Source organism: Triplophysa dalaica, chromosome 16, assembly GCF_015846415.1.
Source record: "Triplophysa dalaica isolate WHDGS20190420 chromosome 16, ASM1584641v1, whole genome shotgun sequence".
Classification (NCBI taxonomy): domain Eukaryota; kingdom Metazoa; phylum Chordata; class Actinopteri; order Cypriniformes; family Nemacheilidae; genus Triplophysa; species Triplophysa dalaica.
In genome coordinates, this window is record NC_079557.1 from 20,469,024 (window position 1) to 20,490,132 (window position 21,109).

Consider the following 21,109-nt stretch of genomic DNA (forward strand, 5'->3'; position numbering starts at 1 on the left):
GCCAGGGCTTAACAGTGTAGATGACCTTGGGAGTGTTGCTGATTTGAATGTCACCAGAATCATGAGTCTTACGATTAAAAAAATTATGTGGCATTAGTCTTTGACGTGTTGGTTAGGTTGGAAATTGTAAGTAGAGTATGCTACCCTTTTTGTAAACCGTGTGAAATTTAACCAAATGTAAATGAAACAGTGTGTCGGCAAAAGTCTTAATATATTTCTGACATCAGGGTTTAAAAACAGATGCTGCTAAAAATACAATGTCTGACATTTCCATGTTGAGATATTGAGAGCGCAAGTCTTATCCTTATTCGAGTCCATGTCTATCCTATTGGTGTCGTTTCTAGTTTGCATTTGTTGCAATGCAATGTTTACCAAATCAACAGAACATACGATTGAATTATGTATGAAAAGAAGTTTATTTGTCGGCATCAGGTATCACAAACATATGAAAAAATATAGCATAAGAAATATATTACTTTAGTCAATAAATAGTCACATATCAAAAACAATCCCATAAAAGCCTCTCCTGTTAGTAGTGCTTGTGGGAGGACTCTTAGTGGACTGACAACAGTACAGACACATGAGGTATTCCTCGTTTGTTTACAGAAGAACAAACGTCTTGATGAAATGGATTGCTTTGTGAAAGGCTCGAGAATGATCATTTAAACTTCAACTGTCTTAAGGCAGAGCTAACACAGACTTGTGTTCACTACATTCATTGTTCAAACAGATAAAAGAAACCAGGAATATTCGTCAAGATTAGCACCTGTAAGTCTAATGACATCAACGTTTAAAACAAAACAATCCCCGAGTAACCTGAAAGACATTCTTTCAATTCTAGCAAATAAAAACAAATAACTTCTGATTATCAACTTTAACAAGGTCAGACGCTCACAAACATTAAAAAATAAGAATAAAAACACACAAACATAAAGACTCGTTCACAGACTCAGTCACTTTGAAATGAACCCCCCCACCCGAGTCTTCGGTTTAGTCAAGTACGGACCACTGGGTTAAAACGTCACATGTTAAAAATGTCTACTGGAGCTGGTGCTCCAACATAGCGAGCAAGTGTGGAATAACTTTAGCAACAAAGGAACTAAAAGTTCCAAAGTCTAATACTGGAAAGATCACCCCGGGGATCATATTGTCCACACATAAATAAAACTGACAGCTTCATCTCAGCAGGACGGCGAGGTAGTGATGGGACTCTGCAGGAAGGAAAGAGGACTAGCCGCTGAGTGGACAGGGATGGAAACTGGGAAGTTGAACACTGTGGTGCCTTTGCCAATGGCGGGGCTCCCGGCTTCCGAGGAGCACGTGGACGATGCCAGCACCTGGGATTCGAACTGCAAGAGCTGCCCCATGAAGCTGAAGTTGGGCGAGATGATGCTGCGCCGCTGTTTGACAAACTCGAAGGCCTCCTCGAGCCTCACGCGGTTCGTGCGCATCAAGTAAGCCAAACAGATGGTGGCGGAGCGCGAGATCCCGGCTTGACAGTGAACGAAGACACGTCCACCTTTATTCCGTACCGAATCTGTGTGAAACAAGGGCGCATTGGTTAAACGTCCGTCACAGACCACAAGAACATTTCAGATCAATTGTATTGATTCTCTAACCACACATTCAATTGCAAATGTTATTCCATTGTTGCTAATGAAGGCAGCCGTCTCATTAGGGAAACGGGGAAAAAGTTAAATCAGGCAGGGGTCCGAGGAAGAGAGGAAACACCCCCCTCCCCCAACAGACTTGAATACACAATGGGGGGTTGCGGTACCCCTGCTAAGAGCACTGTTCTGATAGGGGGCAACCAAAGAGCTAGAGACACTGCCTTTTGTTCAGGCCGAACAAAGGACGCTAAGCATTCAAACAGAGCCAGTTGCCCCGTGAAAAGAAGATCAGGTCACGGCTTGGTGTTATTTGAAAAGGGGGCACCTCTTTAAACAGGATGAGAGGATGACGTAAGCCTCTGTGGCTGTCAGGCTTGGGGCGTACAGCTGGTCGTTTTGGAGGGAACTTTCAAATTATTCAATTCGGGCTTCGTTTGACTGGGGGTTGGGCCAAGAGCCGGCTTGCCTCCCAAAGCCCCTCATACGGTAACATCTGCTCCCTCGTTTCATAACAAGGGGTCAAATGAAAGCCCCGGAAGAGAAAAACGACACTCACCGATAAATTCGATGGCTTCGTTGAACCAGGAGCTGATATTGGCCTTGTGGTTGTCCTCGACAGGAATACTCTTGTACTGGAAGTGGTCTTCAAAGTGGTTGGGGCAGTTGGAAGAGACGTTAATAAGAGCCGTGATTCCCATCATGTCCAGCATGTCTTTTCTGGAGGCATGGTAGGCGCTGCCTAAATACAGGAAGGGCAAGATTTCTACAGGGCCACCCTGAAAGCAAAACAGACAGGTTCTGTTATAGTTTATGTAAACGAACAACTTATTTTATAGTAAAAAAGCACCTGCGGAGGTCGTAGATCTTACCTGGTCATACAGAGGGGTCGTACACGAGGTCTCAGCAGTGTTGGGATGACAGCTCAGAGGTAAACTCAAGTCTTGTGGAGGAGCTGGCTTAGTACACATGTCAGGAAACTCGGAGGAAAACGAGTCAAATCCACCTGAAGCGTAAAACAGAAGTCGTTATTTTTAGTTACGCCGGAATTTACAGGCGTCAGCTGAAACAACTGATTCAGACACACTTCACAACAGCTGAGGCAAACATTTGGTGGCAGACGGGCCATTCACAGTGACCTCGCGCTGAATTCACACTTACACAATACATGTGGATCAGACATAATGTACTTTGCTTCATGTGGTTGTTACGGGGGTAACCCCACTATACAATACAAAGTAAATAGACAAAGTTATGGAGACATCCTCGTACCTTTAAGAAAGAACACGCTTGCTCCACACGGATTGCGACACAAAGCGTTCACGGCAAGAGTCAAAGTCCCATCTTTCTTCACTTCTTTGATATCTGGACTCCGGTCATCCATGAACACGACACTCTGGTATTCCCCGGACAAAAGTCTGCTCCTCGTGTCCTCGTTTGGCACAATGTGTTCCAATCCCAGCCCCCCTCTGGCCCTCCGGCGCACTATCGTACTGAAGCGCACATTACTGGAGCCCGATATATGAGACGTGTTGAAGGAGAAAAAAGAGCGACAGTCCAAAATAAGACAGCCCGGATCGTCTCCGTCCAGCAGATCCCGAAGCGAGGCGCAGTCAATGGTGGACACTTCCATAATGACCATAGTAGAGAACGAAATATTTAAACACATAAAGTGACGAACTTTACTGCTGTTCGCGGCTCGGTTCAGCGCAGTTCCTTATATCCTTTGATCCCGTTACAGTCCGTTTAATTATTAATATTTTGTTCCGAATGAAAGTACGCTCAAATGTTTCCTCTTGTTCTTCTTCTGACTGCAAGCGCTTGGTGTCGGTTATATATAAGCGGCGTGATGTCACACTCCCCGCCCCTTTTGGCGGGCGTCCAGCGTAAATTCGCACGTACGTCATGCGTGAGGCTAGTCGGATCTTGAGCAAGCAAACGGCATAATCTGAAACCTACAAAGCCGCGAGAGGGTTCTCCAAAACCCTGCTTTCACGATGGTTGTGATGTTATTTTTGGTCAATTTGTTTTGTTTTCGTCCGACATTTTTATTATTGAATAAGATTGAACGATGTTAGAGTTGACATATTTTATATAACGTTAGCAGCCTTTGAGATCACATCTGAGTTCACAAGTGAGATTGGGCTCTCAGAATATGTCATATTAAATGCGCTTTTACATTATATCTTGCTGTTTTAAAATATTCTCGTTTGAGATTTTAAGGACTGTGTAAGTGTATACTCATTTCTTTTAGACTAACAGAAGTTTTTTAAAATAAAATAAAATGTTTCGAATTTTTCCACGATCTTATTATTTTATGATATGTTTTTATTCGCTTTCCTCGAATAAATAACAAGATAATTTGTGGAGCTGTCACGACACTCATAAAAGTTTATACTTTGTTTTTATTGTACAGGAGTACATAGTGTGCAAAGCCGCGAGAGCAAAGGCGAACCATAAAAGTTAATTACTGTATAGAAACTTGGCGGTCTGGTACATTTCCATCCGTCTGAAAAACAAAACCAGCTCCGGTAGGATATATGACCCATGGTTGATGTGTATTTTGTCATTTTCTATATATCAGTACAATTCCACATTTTGTTCATTTCTCTTGTGTCTATCTGCCAGTGTCATCCATTGGTTTTCCATTGTTTTTACAGTGAAAGTTCATTTGTTCGGATTGAGGTGTTTTGATGTAAATAATGCATTATCACGTATTAAACTCTAGTGCAGTGTGTGCTTCATTGTAAAAACATTGCACATTAACAACTGACTTTAAATGTCTGCAATTCTTTTCATATTCATTACTTATTTAATGCAATACACATGTTGTTGGAGAAGCAGATATGAGTAGCCTGTCTTAAACCTCCTAAACTGAAGATTGCTAAAAGTGCTTATTACATAAATATAATTTGTACAACAATACAAAATACATTTTAACTACTAATCTAGTTTTTAAAAATAAGTTACTTGTGGGACATCTGACAACCACATTACTTAAAAGAAACTAAACTTTTCTATTTGGGTCATGACGTCAGCACTGCATTTCTCAAACTTGAGTCAGGCAGGACTGTCAGGACAGTGGAGGAATCATTGTTGGTCCTGTTTGACAGAACAGAGATTGAAACAAAAATGAGAGCAGCCAGGGGGTAGGATTTTACTGTTAAAACACTGATGAGTCACAAAAAGGAAAGACACAAGTGTAATGCCCCACAGAGAACAACGTGTGCCATTTATGAATTAAAAATGTGTCAAAACGTTTGCTATTGTTTACGAACATTTTAGAAGTACTAAACAAAAAATAATTTGTAGTCTTCATAAAGTTCCACAGTTTTCAACGTTTAAGGGACTTTGTGGTAAATCTAATGACCCACATTCTTTCGAGGATGTTATGATTGTAGACCTAGAGTTTAGTGGGTTCCCCTTGGCACCGATATGAAATTGGTTATCTCCTCCGATAATGAACAAAAAACATTTTTGAAACGTATATTATAGGAATAACTCACACGTTTATGCCATCTCCTTCATAAAGGGAAGTGAAAGAGTGTGATAAATAGGCATTTCCTTGGTGTAGTAAATATAACCAAAACACAAAACTTTCATCACAGCCACTTACGGACAGAGGTGCCTTGGGACAACAGGTGTTGAGCCTGGAAAATACTCAGTAAACCCTTTAGTTCCCATGTATCATTTATAGCAATTTTGCTGTGATATACTTTCCTGACTCCACCCATTTATGACATAGTGAAATACATTACATAATGCACCACATCATTCAAACAAGACTGTCTGTGTTTATCCTAGTATTTGTAACATTATTATTAGTAGTAGTAGTAGTTTAGTAGCAGTATTCATGTTTGAACATTTGTACCAACAGAACTGAGAAGCGTAATAACATTAATCTAGCTAATTAAAAACGGACTGCTCAAAATGTGTGGAAACCCCTTTAAGGTAATCTCTAAAAATTGAGAAACGGTGAACCAGTGGGCAAATTTTGGCATAACCCCCACATTAGATCACACTAGTCTCTTGAATAATGTTTCAGATTGGGCCACCCCTGTTTCATAAGTATCAGCAGTTTTCTATAATCATTGTTTTCATAGTTAAAGTGTAACCATGATTTTGGCAGAATCATTACAATTTTATTGCCATAGCTTTACTACAGATATCATGGTTAAGCTATGATTATTGTATTCAGACCATTATACATTTGAACTATGGTAACTGTAAAAAAGCTATGGTTCGTTTTCATTTATGGCTTTTATACTGTATGCCACCACAGTAAAACTTTTCAACTAATTATTAACATAAGCGATAAATAGATCAAGAGGCCTTGTACACAAACATTTCGTCATTTAGCAGACGCTTTTATTCTACAGAGTTCAGTGAGCGATATGTCTTTCAGGGACAATAATACAATAGATGCTAATACCAAGCTTTCACAAAAGCCAGAACAATACCTGTTGAGAACAATACTTGTTTTTTCCATTTGACTGCCAAGAAATGACGGAAGAGATGGGTTTAAATAGTTTTTTTAATGTTGTGAGAGATGTGGTTGACCGGACTGAGTAAGGAAGAATATTGTGAAGTAGAATGAGCAGGAAAGTGATTTACTGCCCTTATGAGAAGGCAACACAAGACGCCGCTGGTTTGCTGAACGCAGGGGTCTTGATGGGGTGCAGGAGGATGTGAAAGTGTGCCGGTGCAGATGAAGTGATAGTCCTGTAGGCATTAGTGACTCGAACCTGATACGAGCTTCAGCCGGTAGCCAGTGGACAGACATGAAAAGGGGTGTCACACATGAGACCTTTAGTGATCTTGGACGATTACTCTAGAAAATTCCAAAAAGTCTGTTTATGTATAGATTACACATTTATAAAAAGTTTGAAAACAAATAAATCCCAAAACTTTTACGCTGTAATAAGCATTGTGTGATACTTTAACCACTTTGATGGAAGCGAAACCGGGAAAATGGAAACCGCGATGGGCAACACGTAAGACATTTCACAACCGGAAACACGCTCGCAGCCGACCAATAGAAGTGTGCAAAGCGTCCTTAGCGAACGTCACGTCCGGTGTGAACAGCCGGCAGGATTGAAGACTCACTGAACTCAGAGTTGCTGCTTATTAGTCCTACTTTTGTTTTAATTCGTGCCGTGACAATGACTTTCGATGTGCGCAGGTGAGTAGTCTATAGATTTAAAGCGCTCGGTCTTTGCTTGTGTTTGGTTTGCATGAATCAAACACGACCATCAGCTAATATAATACACAAAATGACTGTGTCCACAACACTGTGAGCTGAAGAACACTGCATTACAGGGGCGGTGAGACAAATAGTACTTTAACAAACTTTACTGTACTTAAAAACGACGACTTTTTACTCCGTTTGTACTGTAAATCTATTCCCTTTATGACAAGACGTTTTGCAAACCTAACGTAATACTTCTCTTAATAAATGATAAATAGTTGTGAATTGGCCGTTGAGGAATCAAACAGGGTGCTGTCAACTTAATGATTCATTCCCATTTTAATAGCAATCCAGTTCTTCACAGATGTAAAACAAGTGTGTCCTCCATCTTTAAGCAAACACTGTTTTTCCTGTTTAAACCCACACTGATCAAAGTTACTCAAATAAAAAACAGGACCAACAGAATGTTAAAATAACATTCTTTAAATTACCTACTGCTGTTAGAAATACCAAAGAGTTGTAAACAAAGAACCACTTCAGGTTAAAATGTTATCTTGTTTAACATTGACAGGGTTTTCCTGTTTAAACAGGACGTTGTCCACCTGTCTGAAGTCTACTTACAAGAGCTCATATTATTTGGTTACCAGTAGCAGTGAGTTGTGCTTTTCCGCACAGAATTTGGAGAGATATTGCACAAATGAGATCTGTAGTTAAAATTAATGTAATGGATCTATTCAGGTAACCAGAAGTGATTCTTTGGTTTGTCTATATTATGGCTTTTTGGTTGTTTATATTTCATACCAGGAATGTGGTATACAAGAGTAATGCTGTAACCAGACCATCAGTTTCTGTTTTGCAGTGTTTTATTAATATGTAATTATTTAGTATCCTGTAGTTTAATGTTTATATGTTTCACAATCCGTATGCAAATTCTTCTATGAGCGTAAATAGTATACAGCACATCAAGCACTGTTTTCCCTAAATGTTTTTAATCCCTTCAAAATTGAGTTGGAACAACATGTCAACCTCATAATCGATTTCCGCGACAGACCTAGGAATCTCTGTCACGTTATAATATAAGCATATAAATTAGGGATTGGGCCGATAATGAAAACTGGTAATTCTTTAACATTTGAATCCGATAAGCGATATATTGGCCGATATACAGTATCTAAATATTAATATAAAATTCCCTAAGACTGAAACAAAAGGCAAAACGTCGACAACTGCTTTTATTTGAAAACATTCACTTCAGAGAACAAGGTAACCATCAGTTCTCTTGTTTTTCCCCCTGAAAATCATGTACCAAGTCTATTTTACAGTTTTCTAGTAATTTTTATTACATAAACAAATTATAGATTTTCTTCCAGAGAAACCCAGAAAACGTTTCTTTATAGCCACATGTCTAACAGGTCTCAAGTAATTAAGCATTCTGACAGAAGTCTGGTTCAAACAATATGCTTTTGTTCCTATCATTTACACATTTATAAATATCTAAATACTGTACCTACGTCAACAATGTTTTGGTAATAGCAGTAAGTGAAAGATCACAACATAAAGAAGACCATACTGTACTGTATTTTAACTGTGATTAGCTTGCTGCTGAAGAAGTTTAACCAGAGGAAATTATTTATCGGCTATAATATATCTGCCTTAATTTTATTATCGACCTATTACATTATAAATGACCATTTATTTGCCGATACCGATATGGCCGATAATTTATCATGCATCGCTAATAAAAATGTATCGGTAAATCCCTATAAATGATCCCTCTTATTGCTTAGATACCAAAAACTAAATGAATAGTTGTGGAGTACTGAAGTTGTTATTGTTATGTATGAGAAGAGACTGCAGACTAATATAAAAATAGGAAGGAACTAGCACATATAGGACACACGAGTGTTGAACTGTAGAAGGGAGAGCCAGGAATCATACGTGAAATATCTGTAGACCGTACTAAGTGTGTTAGTTAATTTCAGGTGTTTTATTGCAAGCATATTTCCATTCCCTGAAGCGGTGTAGATGTAGAAGTGTCGAAATGCTAATATTGCATCATATAGTCTACATGTTGGGTAGGGCTACACAATGAATCATATTTTAATTGGAATAAGGATTTATGCTTCCCACAATTGTTTGAGCATAATCATTGTCATTTTAATGTTGAAAAGCAAGCACAAAACTCGCGATAAGGTCAGAAAAGTACCACAAGGCTTGTATCTATTAAATTGCCACTTGACAGGAAATAAAAAACAACAAAAACATTTTCACTGCATTTGTACTTTTTTAATACTTTTGGCAAAGTCCACAGCCAAACATTAATGGTGACCAATAGTAATGATTTAAAAACAAGAAATCAAAAATGGAGTTGCCATGTTCATTCCGAAAGTCACAAAATGTTAATTTTAGATCATTGTTTGCGTGCTTTGAAATGCGGTGTTGAAAAAGTTCAATGGCAGCAGATTATAACATATTCATTGGCTGTAAAGTATAGGCCTAAAAAACATGATGAAGTGAGATAAAAACTAAAGTTCTGAACTGACAAAATAATCGTGTCTATTAACCGTGATTAAAATGTTGAGCAAAATTACCGTGATAATTATTTTACCCGTGATGATCGTGCAGCCCTACTGTACAGTAGGGGTCTGAAAGAGAACATAGCCCATAATTTCCTATGGAAAACAAACACTGAGTACTTAGACTTCAGGAGAACGGTGCAGTTTACCCAAGCTTGGACTCATAAACGTCCTGCAGTTTAACACACAATTACAGCAGTCACTTTATTAAGGCAGTCCCGGGTGTCCCAAGAGTGATGCTGTTTTGCGCTTTATTTTTATTGCTCAGTGTCTGTGTTGTTGGATTTGGGTTGTACCTGGTTTCATTTCTTGACCAAAATAATCCAAACAATTCTTGCATGTTCTATGAAATTGCCGTTACTTGATGGTAGCTGGGTTACTATTGGTTAACAGAAGTGTTGTTTCAAATCATTATCACATTTGTGCTGTACGTGTGGTCGCAGCCATGACTCAGAGCTGTCTGGATTGTTTGTTTCTGTTGTAAAGCGGGAAATAAATGACAGAAGTACACAGTGTACTCTTTAAAAGCTCGGGGCACATGTGAGTTGTCTTCCACTGACTTGTGCAACATGCCAAAAAATGTTTTACACTTCTGCACAAAGCTTTGCAACAACAAATCAGCTTTGTCCTCTATGTTTGTCATTGCTTGTTCCAGTCATACCATGAAGGCAATACTAGATGTAGAAAAGTACTCAGGCGTGTTCATATGAGGTGATAAAGTGTGTTTTTACAAGACAAGAGATCAAAATCTTTATCATCTGAAAAGCTTGTGCACGCTTGGATGTCATTAGCTTTCCTGTAGCTCAGTGGTAAGAGCATTGCGTTAACAACGCAAGGTTGTGGGCTCGAACTCAGGGGATTGCAAATACCTATGTAAAATGTATAGGAAAAGGCAATGTAAGTCACTTTGGATAAAAGCATCTGCCAAATGCCTAAATGTAATGTAAATGTAATGTTTGTCTCTCCTGTACACATACAAAATTGTTATCATAAAGATTATTTGTTTAACAACAATAATATTATGATGATATATAAAAAAACGTAAGCTTGTTTTACTGTTTAAATCTTTTGGCTGAGTTGTTGACAAGAGACCTGCATCAACATATACAGTTGAAAGAAAAAGTATGTGAACCCTTTGGTCTTACTTGGATTTCTTCATAAATTGTTCATAAAATGTGTTCTGATCTTCATCTAAGTCACAACAATAGAGAAACACAGTCTACTTAAACTAATACCGCACAAACATTATACGCTTTCATGTTTTTATTGAACACAGTCTTTTCGAAACCAAGTTGCCTTTCTACCTGGAAAGTAGAGATTTTAATATGCAAATTTGTCTCTCATCACTTTTTTTTTTTAACTCCATGATACCCCTTATGAGTCTGTGTTCTGGTCCCTGACCTGTTGCAATCTCTCACGGTCAGTTATGGCATCATCTCGGGTGGTCAGTGGTTGGAGGACATTGTGTCCTTCTGACTTACACACACAATGGAGTTACCCTCCACATCCTGCGTGCTCATCTGTCAGAACACCGTGAACTGTATGGTTCCTTTCATGGGAGGAGGGGGCCGGTGGTAGAGAAACACCACAGGGCATTTGATGTAACAGGAAGTCAGCCCCTCCCCGGCTGTACTGCGTCAGTTTGGGTCATTCCACTGTCAGAAATGTTGACAGATGTGAGGGTTTTGGAGGGCAGAGGCCATGAAGGGATGGACTAGAGCACTGAAGGAAACTTTCAAAGCCGAAAAAGGGCAAGTTTACAACTGAGGTGCATAGTTTGGCTTAGGAGCTGCACAGTTTGAGAGCTCCTTAAAAAGCCAGGGAATGGACTTATTCCTTAAGAGGTTCTATTACTCATGGACTTGGAGTTTCGTTCTTGGCGTCTGCTCAAATAAGCCATGTGTTGTTGTTTTCCAGTCATCTTTCATGGGAATAAGCGCTCTGACAGTTGGCAAAAACTTGACACTTCATCTACTGTATAAAATGTATAAAAGTTGAATAAACATTTTTTCTTCAGTTTATTTATGCAACGATTCAAAAGGATAGTTCGCCTAAAAGTAATAATGCGTTGAAAACCTTTATTTCAGTGGAACACAAAATAAGACATTTTGAGAAATGTCTTCAATGGTTCTGTGTCAATACAATGGAAGTCAATGGAGTTCGAAGTTGTCTGGTTACCAACGTTCTTCGAAATATCTTCTTTTGTATTCTGCCGAACTTAGAAAGTCAAACACGTTTGAAATATGGGTGAATAAATGATGATAGAACATTTATAATTTTGGGTGAACTGTCCCTTTAACAAACAGAAAATGTAACTTCCTTTAAACCTCAAGATTGAAAACACTATTTCATAAGAGTTTCAAAATCCAGGGCTGTAACCCTTGAGTTTCTTTAAGATTCTGTATGAGTTCCATTTGAATCCATTAATGTATGTGTCATTCTGAAATGATCATTGTTTGCTCTGATTGATGGGAATTCACTCAGCGCTGATGAAGAAATGTAAAGTGGCGTTCCGATGTTGTGATCTGGAAGCAGGATCCTAGCGGATGTGGAGTGTGTGTTTGCTCCAGATTGTTACGTCTGGACTGGTGTTTCATGGAGCACGGTCATACTTCACATTCCTCAGCTCCCATGTCATTCCTTACACTGCGCTGGGAACAGAATGTGCTTTCACAAGTCCTCTTCCCAGGAGATCACAATATTTACCTTTTCCCCCCTTTTCCTTCTTTCTTTTTCCAGGTTGGATATCTACAGGAAAGTGCCCAAAGACCTCACCCAGCCCACATATACTGGAGCTTTCAGTAAGTGTCTCACATCTGACGCTGGGTTTTACAGGCCTTTGTCTTTTTACGTGAACGTTCTGCCATGTGTGATTTCCCTTTAAGTTATTTAAGTGTTGTCTCTGGGATGGCTCATTGTTCCAGCCCTCAATGTTATAGGTGTTGCCGCTTGACTCACGATGGCATGAAACGCAGCGCTATGAGCCAGCGGCTTTTTTTTTGGTCTCGAGTGACTATCAAGTTAACTCATGTTTGCTAAATCCAACCATAAACACTTGCTTAGCTCATATTTTGCTTTTAAACCGGTTTGGTGATTACGTCGTTGTGCATTTAGGGGAAATAGCTATTTGCTGTAAAATTATACATTCGTATTACAGAATTAAGGCTAAGACTAAAACGTTTCATATGAGTGTATTGTTATAGTTCTCTGGTTGAATTTTCGTTTTGAAGTTTAGGTGTGTAAATTCCGAACGTAAAATACTTCTGAACCGTAGAACAATTAATTGAGGGATGACATGGCAGAACAGACCTCATATCGCAATGGGGAAAATATTTTTAAAAAAGTTAATAGAAATGAACCCCTGGGACGTAAAAATACATGAAAGAGACACGCCCTGATATGTACTAGACCTTCATAATAATAACAACAGTATCTTTCTGATTTCATCAAGTCTGTGATTATAACTCTCTTTTAGAGGTAAAGAAAGAGATAAAGAGAAGGAAAGAAGATAAGCTCAGCTCAATTATTATCAAAGATTAAAACGGTCTGCTATAAACGACCAGTGTTTTCACGTTATGTCGTGCTGTAGTCGATCAAAAGTTTCAGTCGTTTAGATTTTAGTCAACTATTTTAATGTAAGTGTTAATAATTCTTCCACGTATAATCTCCAATAAGTGGAAGAAGTGATCTAACCCTTGTTGAACCTGAAGCTGTAAACTATGTGTCATAGCGACACGCCTCATTGTTTGTGTTCTGTGAAACATTAGCTTGTGTAAACCGGAATGAGCTGCAAGTCAGAGTATGACGTGTCGACCACAAAGTCATGTGACCGCAGAGTCACTGGAGACCGTCTCTATGTAAATATGCACTAGTTTCTGATTCTGGCCCTGGTTTGTTTTTGACTCATTCGGGTAACATGGTAAACTGCAGCGATTACGCTAACCTACATGATAAAAGCTATATGCAGTCATCGGCCTGTTTAATGATCTTACCTGATGATTATTTGACTGTAAAAGAAATACCTCACACTGCTAAATCCGTTTGCATAGCTATGATGTCATTGTTTCGTTACCATCTGACTAAGTGTTTGCTGGAACATGCTTTTTTTGTTATTTTCAACACATGTGCTGAAACAAATGTTTCTTTAATTTGTAAATAAAAAGAAATGACAGAAATTCCACTGGATGTCATGAGTATAATTGGTTTTAATAGAAACTATAATAGTCTCTAGTTCTGGTAATGTGTTGTGTTTGTTGCGTGTGAACCAATTGAACACCAAAAAACCCTATTGGAATAAGATCCAAACACTACATTAAGGCTTTTTTCAATGTTTTTAAACGCAAACGATTGATGGAGAGGATTTGTGTTGTTTGTTTTCAGCAGGGTTGTTACATGAGTCATAAACGGGAACGCAGGTCTCTATGTGATGATAGGTCATCTGTTCTCATGGCGACGGTTTGAAGCGCTCACTAACGTCTTCTTGACCTGTTTTTGTCTTTTCAGTTTCGATCTGCTGCTGCATCTTCATGATGTTCCTGTTTCTCTCAGAGCTGACGGGATTCATAACCACAGAAATGTATGTGTTGACGCTTTCATGTACTACATCGGTGTAAACTGTAGATGTGTTTGAAGATAAGTATCTAAGACACACTTTAAACCACAGTCACCAAACATGTCATACGCACAAGCCTTCATTTTTCTGAACATGCACGCAGATCAGTGGTGGCATGGATCTCTAATTGACGTAAAAAATCTCTTTTTTTTTTTTGAATAGCTAAACCTGCACCGCATTAAAAAAAGAAATGTGTTAGAGGTGGATGACTTTATGGCCCGATAGCAGTCGCACGCTTGTAGCCTCAGTGACAAATCGCTTTCACATGGCATTAACACATTTCTGCCTATTTGTCAACTTCTTCCAAGTGAACTTCTAACATGGGAAGTGAAAAAGCAAAAATGGCACATAACTGCAACTTTGGTGTTTTGATGTCTGACTTGGCGCATTTACTTCAAGGCAGATGACGTTAACAGACGGCTAATGCTTGTTAAAACGAGACAATTCTATGTTGAATGTGTTTTTGTGTTGTATGTTTACAGAGTAAATGAACTGTATGTGGATGACCCTGATAAGGACAGTGGTGGGAAGATAGATGTGAGTGTAAACATCAGTTTACCAAACTTACACTGTGATTGTGAGTATAAACATAAAATACATAAATACACCTATCAATGTTTTTACTTGCACATGCATAAGATCGGCCAGTGTTGACGTGTGTAACATATTTTTAATGGTTACTGGTGACCTTCCCCACATGTACGTTTTGCTAAACCGTTCTTGACGTAGATTATGAGAGGAAACGATGCTCGATAATAGCCTCCTACACAAAAACACCACTTACCATCACTGAAAGTCTCATTTTGAGACATACATCGGGTGTGTTTCTTAAGGGTAGATAAGAAAAAGACTTAACCTCCAGTCATACTCAATCTCTACCACCAAGCAGACACTCACTTGGCCATAGGCGATACAAGGTCATACCTGAAGATTTGACTTGTTGGGAGTGGTCTGCATTAAAACGGCCAAAGTTCTACATTTTAAAAGGAGCTGAAAAATACTGCGATTGAGATCAACACACATCAGATTCAGTTTATCTTTGGCTCTGAGATTTATGAGTCCAATAAAACGTTTTTGGGCCGAATTGAAAGATTTACAAAAGGATTGTGTGTCTGCACAACAGCACACCGAGATGAAGTTTGTGGTCCCCTCTGATGTCACTACAGCCTGATCCCAAAGACATTTGCAACTCGCACGTTACACAAGAGCCAAACTAGGTCGAGAGGAACATCTTGGGCAGCTATCATGGGCGAGAAGAGCAAGAAAGGAAAACCGAGGTCACAGTGATTACTATTATTTTTAATAAGATCACAGTTGGGCTTGCGTTATGAGTCACGAAGACAAGTTCACTCATAATGACCTCATTTACTGCAATGTCAAACTGTCTTTACAGTTACGAGCAGAACGTTTTTGCATATTCTAAAAAAAGATTTAGTGGTTCTTGCCCAGAGCCTTCACTGCAACTAGGGTCTTGCATGATGGATTGTGTCCCCCCTCCAATATAAATGTCTTCAGACATTGGACTGGCTTTGGAAAATGGATTTGCGCGGCATCATTCAGACTTAAAGTAAATTCTGTAATCTGTGGTGAATAATACTTGATGATGCACGTCATCACCTGAGCTCTAAAATAATTTTATTAGGAAAATGGTATTTTTTATGAAGCAAAACGTTATTTCCATTCTGCTCAACGTGTTATTTATGGAGACATTCACATCGTTTCCTTTCAAATAACCTTTGTGATGGCGTCACGTTTCGACACTCGTCGTGTGATTATGTGGAAAATGTGGAAGACACGCTTTGCTTTCTGAGCTCGCATGGAAAGCAACGCAAGACTTTTAGTGTTCTGCGCACATCAGATTGCATTTTAACCGGCAATTCAGTGTTTCCATTCCCACATGAACTCTAAACGAATGGACATGATGTAGTTGGTCGTTTTGCCTCAAATACACTAGAGAACTCTAAATGAAATCATTCATGTCGTCTGTTATTTGTTTACTCATTTGAGGTTTCTCAGTGCCTTTATCTGATGGTTTAAAATATGACTTTTCTATATAAACACAGTATATTCACAGTTTATATACACAGTATAATATATATATATATATATATATATATATAACACACAACTTTTTCTGGGGTGAAGAAAAGTAGAACTGGGATAAACTGTGATTTATATTTGATGCATATATTTTAGGAATGTATCTTCATCAAGAAAATCTTTAGTGACAATTTTATTTGTGTTTCATGGTGGAAAATGTGTTAAGAATGACAAAAGGGTCAATCTAAACAGTGTCATAATTTGTTATGTTCAGTATAATTATGGTGGTCAACCAACAAGAAATAAAGTAAATTCGGGATATGCTAATAAATAAATCAAATTAATTGAAAGTAATGAAAAAAGCATGAAGAGCAAAAGATGATATTGTTTGTTGGATTTGCATATCAAGTCCTAAGCCTGTCACTGGCCTACAGTTCACAGCAATCCGTTTATCAGGGTCTTTTACCTAATCCCACCAAATAACCATAGCCCTTGTTGATATATTTTAAATAGATTACAGAATGATATATATTTATGTTCTCTTTGTAACTTATATTGTTTGTCTGTCTCTCTATGTCTCTGTCTATACATTACGTAAACAGTGGTGGGTTTGGACATTCAAGATGAGATGGGCCGTCATGAAGTGGGACACATCGAAAATTCAATGAAGGTGCCCCTCAACAACGGTTATGGCTGCCGCTTTGAAGGAGAATTCAGTATTAATAAAGTAAGCTATACTGCTCATCTTAAAGACATAAGAGTCCATACGGGAAATCTGTGTTGAATGAGCTAACCAAATGCAGCGTTTAAAGCATCATGAAATCACAGTGTTTATTTGTACCTTTAAATGATTTTAAATTGGTTATATAGATTATACATTTTGGAGGATGTAAAGTTGAGGTCGCTTATCACATTTGATTATTTACCCTGAGCTGGACCGTTTCACATAGGTTCCTGGAAACTTTCATGTGTCAACACACAGCGCCACCGCTCAGCCTCAGAATCCTGATATGACACACCTCATCCACAAACTGGCCTTCGGGGAGAAGCTGCAGGTCGGGATTTTTATCATGCAGTCAATAAGAAATACAAACACCACACAAAAGAAATGTGACTGAATCACAGTAATGTTATGAATGGCATCCATTGCAGGTGCAGAATATCCAGGGTGCTTTTAATGCTTTGGGTGGAGCCAACAAATTGGAGTCCAATGGTAGGTCTTTACATTTATTTTACAAATGTTTGGTGATGATTATCAGTTTGGTGATGATTATCATTAGACCCTAAACACACACATTCACAGGGGTCTTTTTTATTATTCAGAACCAGAAAGAAAGGGTTACATTTTACATTCATGTATTGCTCCAGAACATTTCAGTGGTATTTGCTTATGTAAAACTTGCTGCCAAAATTGAATGGTGTGGTGGGGCCTGCCTGGCTGTTGCAAGGTTATTCTTTGTTGGTGATGGGACGTTGCTAGGTGGGTGATCTCACCAAATCATGGTTGCAAGATGTCTAACACGATTTTCGTAAAAAGACTTTCGTCAACAAATTCCATTTTTGTATTCATTTAAAACAAGGTTTTAAACATGACATGTTTAAAAGTATTAATTCTAAAACTTTCACAGAGAGTTTAGACATTAAAAATATTACATGTATAATTTTTATTAAAATATACTTCATTAACGGCAGAAAATGACATATATTGGTAATGAGAATGCAAAAATGCAAAAAGTAGTGTACACACCGTGACAAGAAAATATTAAGATTTAACGTGAAAAATATAAAGTAATCTGTTAACACCTGTTAGCCACCTGAAAAGTACTTGAAGATGTGTTTCTTTACATAAAATCAAACTTAAAGTAAAAATGTCTGTGTGTGTAAACAGTCCTTTAAAAATGTTATGGAGCATGAGAATATCAGTCATGGGCACTTCTTTTTTTTCACTATTTCATTTTACATGAATATTATATCAATGTTTGTTTGTTATTTAACAATAAAAAAACATCAAATAGTTTTTTTTCAGAATGTTATATATTTGCAACATATAATGGACTGAAGTCAGGACGCTTAAAGATAATGAAAATTTCAGTAAAGAAATGCAATAAAATACATTTCTATGTTAAAATGATTCTTTCTGAAACGTGGAGAACACGATTATGTTCACTATTATCATTTTTGTGTTTTACCGTCCGAAGTATATGTTATATAATTGAAATCCATGATGTTTCAGTGGTTTTGTGAGAATGACCCAGGTGGTCACTAGGTTGACCCACGTGGTTAATAGATGATGAATAAAAAACGGTGACAGTAAGTTCTTTAGAGCATGTTTAATCGCTCCTAAAAGTAATAATGATGTCAGATTTACCCCAGGGGTTGATATCAATCATTAACCCTCATTGAGAGCAACAGCAATAGTGTTGTTTGCTTTAGCATCTTTCTCCTGTCATTATTCTTAGAAGTGCTCCTGAACACATTATGTGTGCTTGCCATTAGTCCACACGTGCTGTTAAGAGACACCAAGCGGCGACACGTACAGCCATCCGAGCAAATGAGAACGCAAGTCACACAGATTATGTTACAAAACAGGCCGTTAACAAATTTTAAGTAACTGGAGAAAGGAAATGCATCACATCCGCTCATCAAACAGCTGTATTACAGACATTAAATCTGAATGCAAATGTCTCTTGTCAGGTTTGGCCTCCCACGATTACATTCTCAAGATCGTCCCAACGGTCTACGAGGATCTGTCAGGAAAGCAGAGGTTTTCTTACCAGTACACCGTGGCAAACAAGGTAATGTGAAACTCTGAATTATGGGGGCCTTTATTGAGTCCCATCAAGCATTTATCACCTATGCAAACCCCTTGGCCGGCTTTTGCAGTGACAGCTGCAGGCATTGTGTGTGTACGTGACTGACCGACCGTTGGCAGTGGGGATGTTCCCATGCACAGGTGTAAAGGGTACAGAGGAAAAACACTCTGGTGTCATGACCTTACAGATCTGTGTGTTGGTTTTTTTGTTCTCTGAAGCACAAAAGGAGAAGTTTTGCACAATGTTCATTCTGTAGGACAATAAAAAAACGAACAAAAACATTTCAAAATGACAAAACATAAGACTCGACTCATAACAATGACCTTGAAAGGCTGTTAATATCACTGATGTTCTAAAACATGTTGCATAAAATTATCGATACAACCAGCAAGTGATGTATGGCTATAATAAATAAATCAGATATTATAAATTGTTAACACATTGTTTACAATCACACACATGAAATTACACCTTGCATTTCAGCTGTTCTTCGTTCATTATTTCTTATGTAATGTTTAATGTAGTTGATTTATTAATACACAGCAAATTAATTTAATATGCGTCTTCTTGGATCAGCACGATCATATTTCACAAGCAAATAAAATCATTCCACATTATTTTGTTGTTTACTAGGAGTATGTGGCATACAGCCATACAGGACGTATCATCCCAGCTATCTGGTTTCGCTATGACCTCAGTCCAATCACAGTGAAGTACACTGAGAGGAGACAGCCGCTCTACCGCTTCATTACTACTGTGAGTCTCTCTCTCTTTCTCTCTCTGTTTGTACTGTACTGTATTGTATTGATGACTTTTTTTACTTCCATTGCCAGATTTGCGCTATTATCGGAGGCACATTTACGGTAGCGGGCATCATTGACTCCTGCATATTCACAGCATCGGAAGCCTGGAAAAAAATCCAGATCGGGAAAATGTCCTGAGTTTGACTCGAGATCTACCTTGTTTTATTTATTCCAGCCAAACCTCTGTCCCCGTACACTACACCCTCTGTTTACCCACACTGGAACACATTGTCCTGTGGTTGATTTTCTTCAGTATGCACATTAAACAGACACTTCCTGCTTTTACAACAGTAAATAACCAGGATTTTATTTGAGATGTAGGTGATTTCTCTGCTCGTCTGACACATTTCATTCACAAACATGAGGCAGTGTTTATGTGGTAAGTACCTCCTTTACCGCTCATATGAAGGACTTCAGGGTTTCCTCCTCTCGTGCACCCGAGCAGAGAGGTTTAAAGGAACGGTGTATAGTGTTCTATGAGAAATATTTTGTCACTTTAGAATGATTATGAATTTGTTTGAACGAAATTACACAATCAATTCTCCAATCAGTTTCTCTGGGCTTTTTACAATTAATTGTTATTTTACATGACATGGAAATACCAATTATTAGCATTTAGTTAACTGATGTGATATGTGCCTTCATACTAGACAGCTTTTTTTTCATCTCTGTTAAAATGAATCGTACAACTATCATCATGAACTCCATGTCCTGTCTTTTATACCATAAGCAATGAACAATTTGGTTTTTGAGCAGGACATGTTTTCATGGGATTCATCTGTTGGTTTTTAATGCGGTGTATGATGTGCTTGTAATCATTCAGATTTAATCGTGTAGTTGATTTATGGTAACTCAATAAGCTGGGTTTTGTTTCTTTCCATGTTACATGTGTTTTTCCTGTTTGTTTTTTATATGTATACGTTATTTTATGTAGTTCTACTTGGTATTCAGTTAAAGGGATATTCTGGGAATGTTCTGTGTTTTTCTACCAAAACAGTCTTGAATGAAGGTTTTTTTAATTATTTTACTTCCTCTTTATTGTTTAATTTTAACCTTTTGTTTTGGAAAGTAAGTTGACATAGTGTTAAATCTCCCTATCAAGTGTTTATTTCGGATCGGTTTTTGAGTATTTGATGAATCCGGTTGAACCTGTTACACGGGTAACACTGATTGTTTTCAGGTTCACATACGGGATGTTTTGTTGCCAGTATCACAGTTTACATGGCAACAGATGTTCATTATCACTACAGCGACAACATACAACCGCAACCTACATTTCAACTTTCAGTTTCTCCATTGAAATCTGAACATGATTGTAAATCGTATACTTTGTACAGTTATTCTTTCAGTTAAAACTCATTTAAGTCTCTGTTAATCTGAGCAGCATTACAATAAAATCATTACTGTGAGTTACCACTCTTTTCATGTTTGTTTACTCTTGTTAGGTGACACCACACCAACAACCTGCTT

At 38.2% G+C, this 21,109-nt stretch overlaps 2 protein-coding genes across 2 annotated transcripts; one reads left to right on the plus strand and one right to left on the minus strand.

The window, feature by feature from the left end:
* Positions 1–397: 397 nt before the first annotated feature.
* On the minus strand, positions 398–3,426 carry dusp1 (dual specificity phosphatase 1). Its single transcript, XM_056770315.1, has 4 exons — positions 2,880–3,426; positions 2,480–2,613; positions 2,167–2,386; positions 398–1,537 (listed from the first exon to the last, which is right to left on the minus strand). The coding sequence occupies exons 1-4, from the start codon at positions 3,274–3,276 to the stop codon at positions 1,182–1,184; spliced, it is 1,107 nt and encodes a 368-aa protein (XP_056626293.1). The 5' UTR covers positions 3,277–3,426; the 3' UTR covers positions 398–1,181.
* A 3,226-nt stretch (positions 3,427–6,652) lies between these two features.
* Positions 6,653–21,052, plus strand: ergic1 (endoplasmic reticulum-golgi intermediate compartment 1). The gene is made up of 10 exons (XM_056770275.1): positions 6,653–6,789; positions 12,111–12,172; positions 13,875–13,947; positions 14,466–14,560; positions 16,626–16,750; positions 16,974–17,078; positions 17,176–17,236; positions 18,718–18,818; positions 19,470–19,592; positions 19,670–21,052. Exons 1-10 carry the CDS (start codon positions 6,770–6,772, stop codon positions 19,775–19,777), a joined length of 873 nt encoding a protein of 290 aa, XP_056626253.1. The 5' UTR covers positions 6,653–6,769; the 3' UTR covers positions 19,778–21,052.
* Positions 21,053–21,109: the final 57 nt, after the last annotated feature.

What these genes read in the sequence shown, in the direction of transcription:
- dusp1 (XM_056770315.1), bottom strand. Translation starts at nt 3,276, where the DNA reads ATGTGTTTAAATATTTCGTTCTCTACTATGGTCATTATGGAAGTGTCC. An exon ending in AAGCGTGTTCTTTCTTAAAG is followed by an intron (nt 2,614 to 2,879) that starts GTACGAGGATGT and finishes TTTACGCTTCAG; the next exon opens with GTGGATTTGACTCGTTTTCC. An exon ending in CGACCCCTCTGTATGACCAG is followed by an intron (nt 2,387 to 2,479) that starts GTAAGATCTACG and finishes TTTTGCTTTCAG; the next exon opens with GGTGGCCCTGTAGAAATCTT.
- ergic1 (XM_056770275.1), top strand. Translation starts at nt 6,770, where the DNA reads ATGACTTTCGATGTGCGCAG. An exon ending in GGATTCATAACCACAGAAAT is followed by an intron (nt 13,948 to 14,465) that starts GTATGTGTTGAC and finishes GTATGTTTACAG; the next exon opens with AGTAAATGAACTGTATGTGG. An exon ending in ACCAAACTTACACTGTGATT is followed by an intron (nt 14,561 to 16,625) that starts GTGAGTATAAAC and finishes TTACGTAAACAG; the next exon opens with TGGTGGGTTTGGACATTCAA.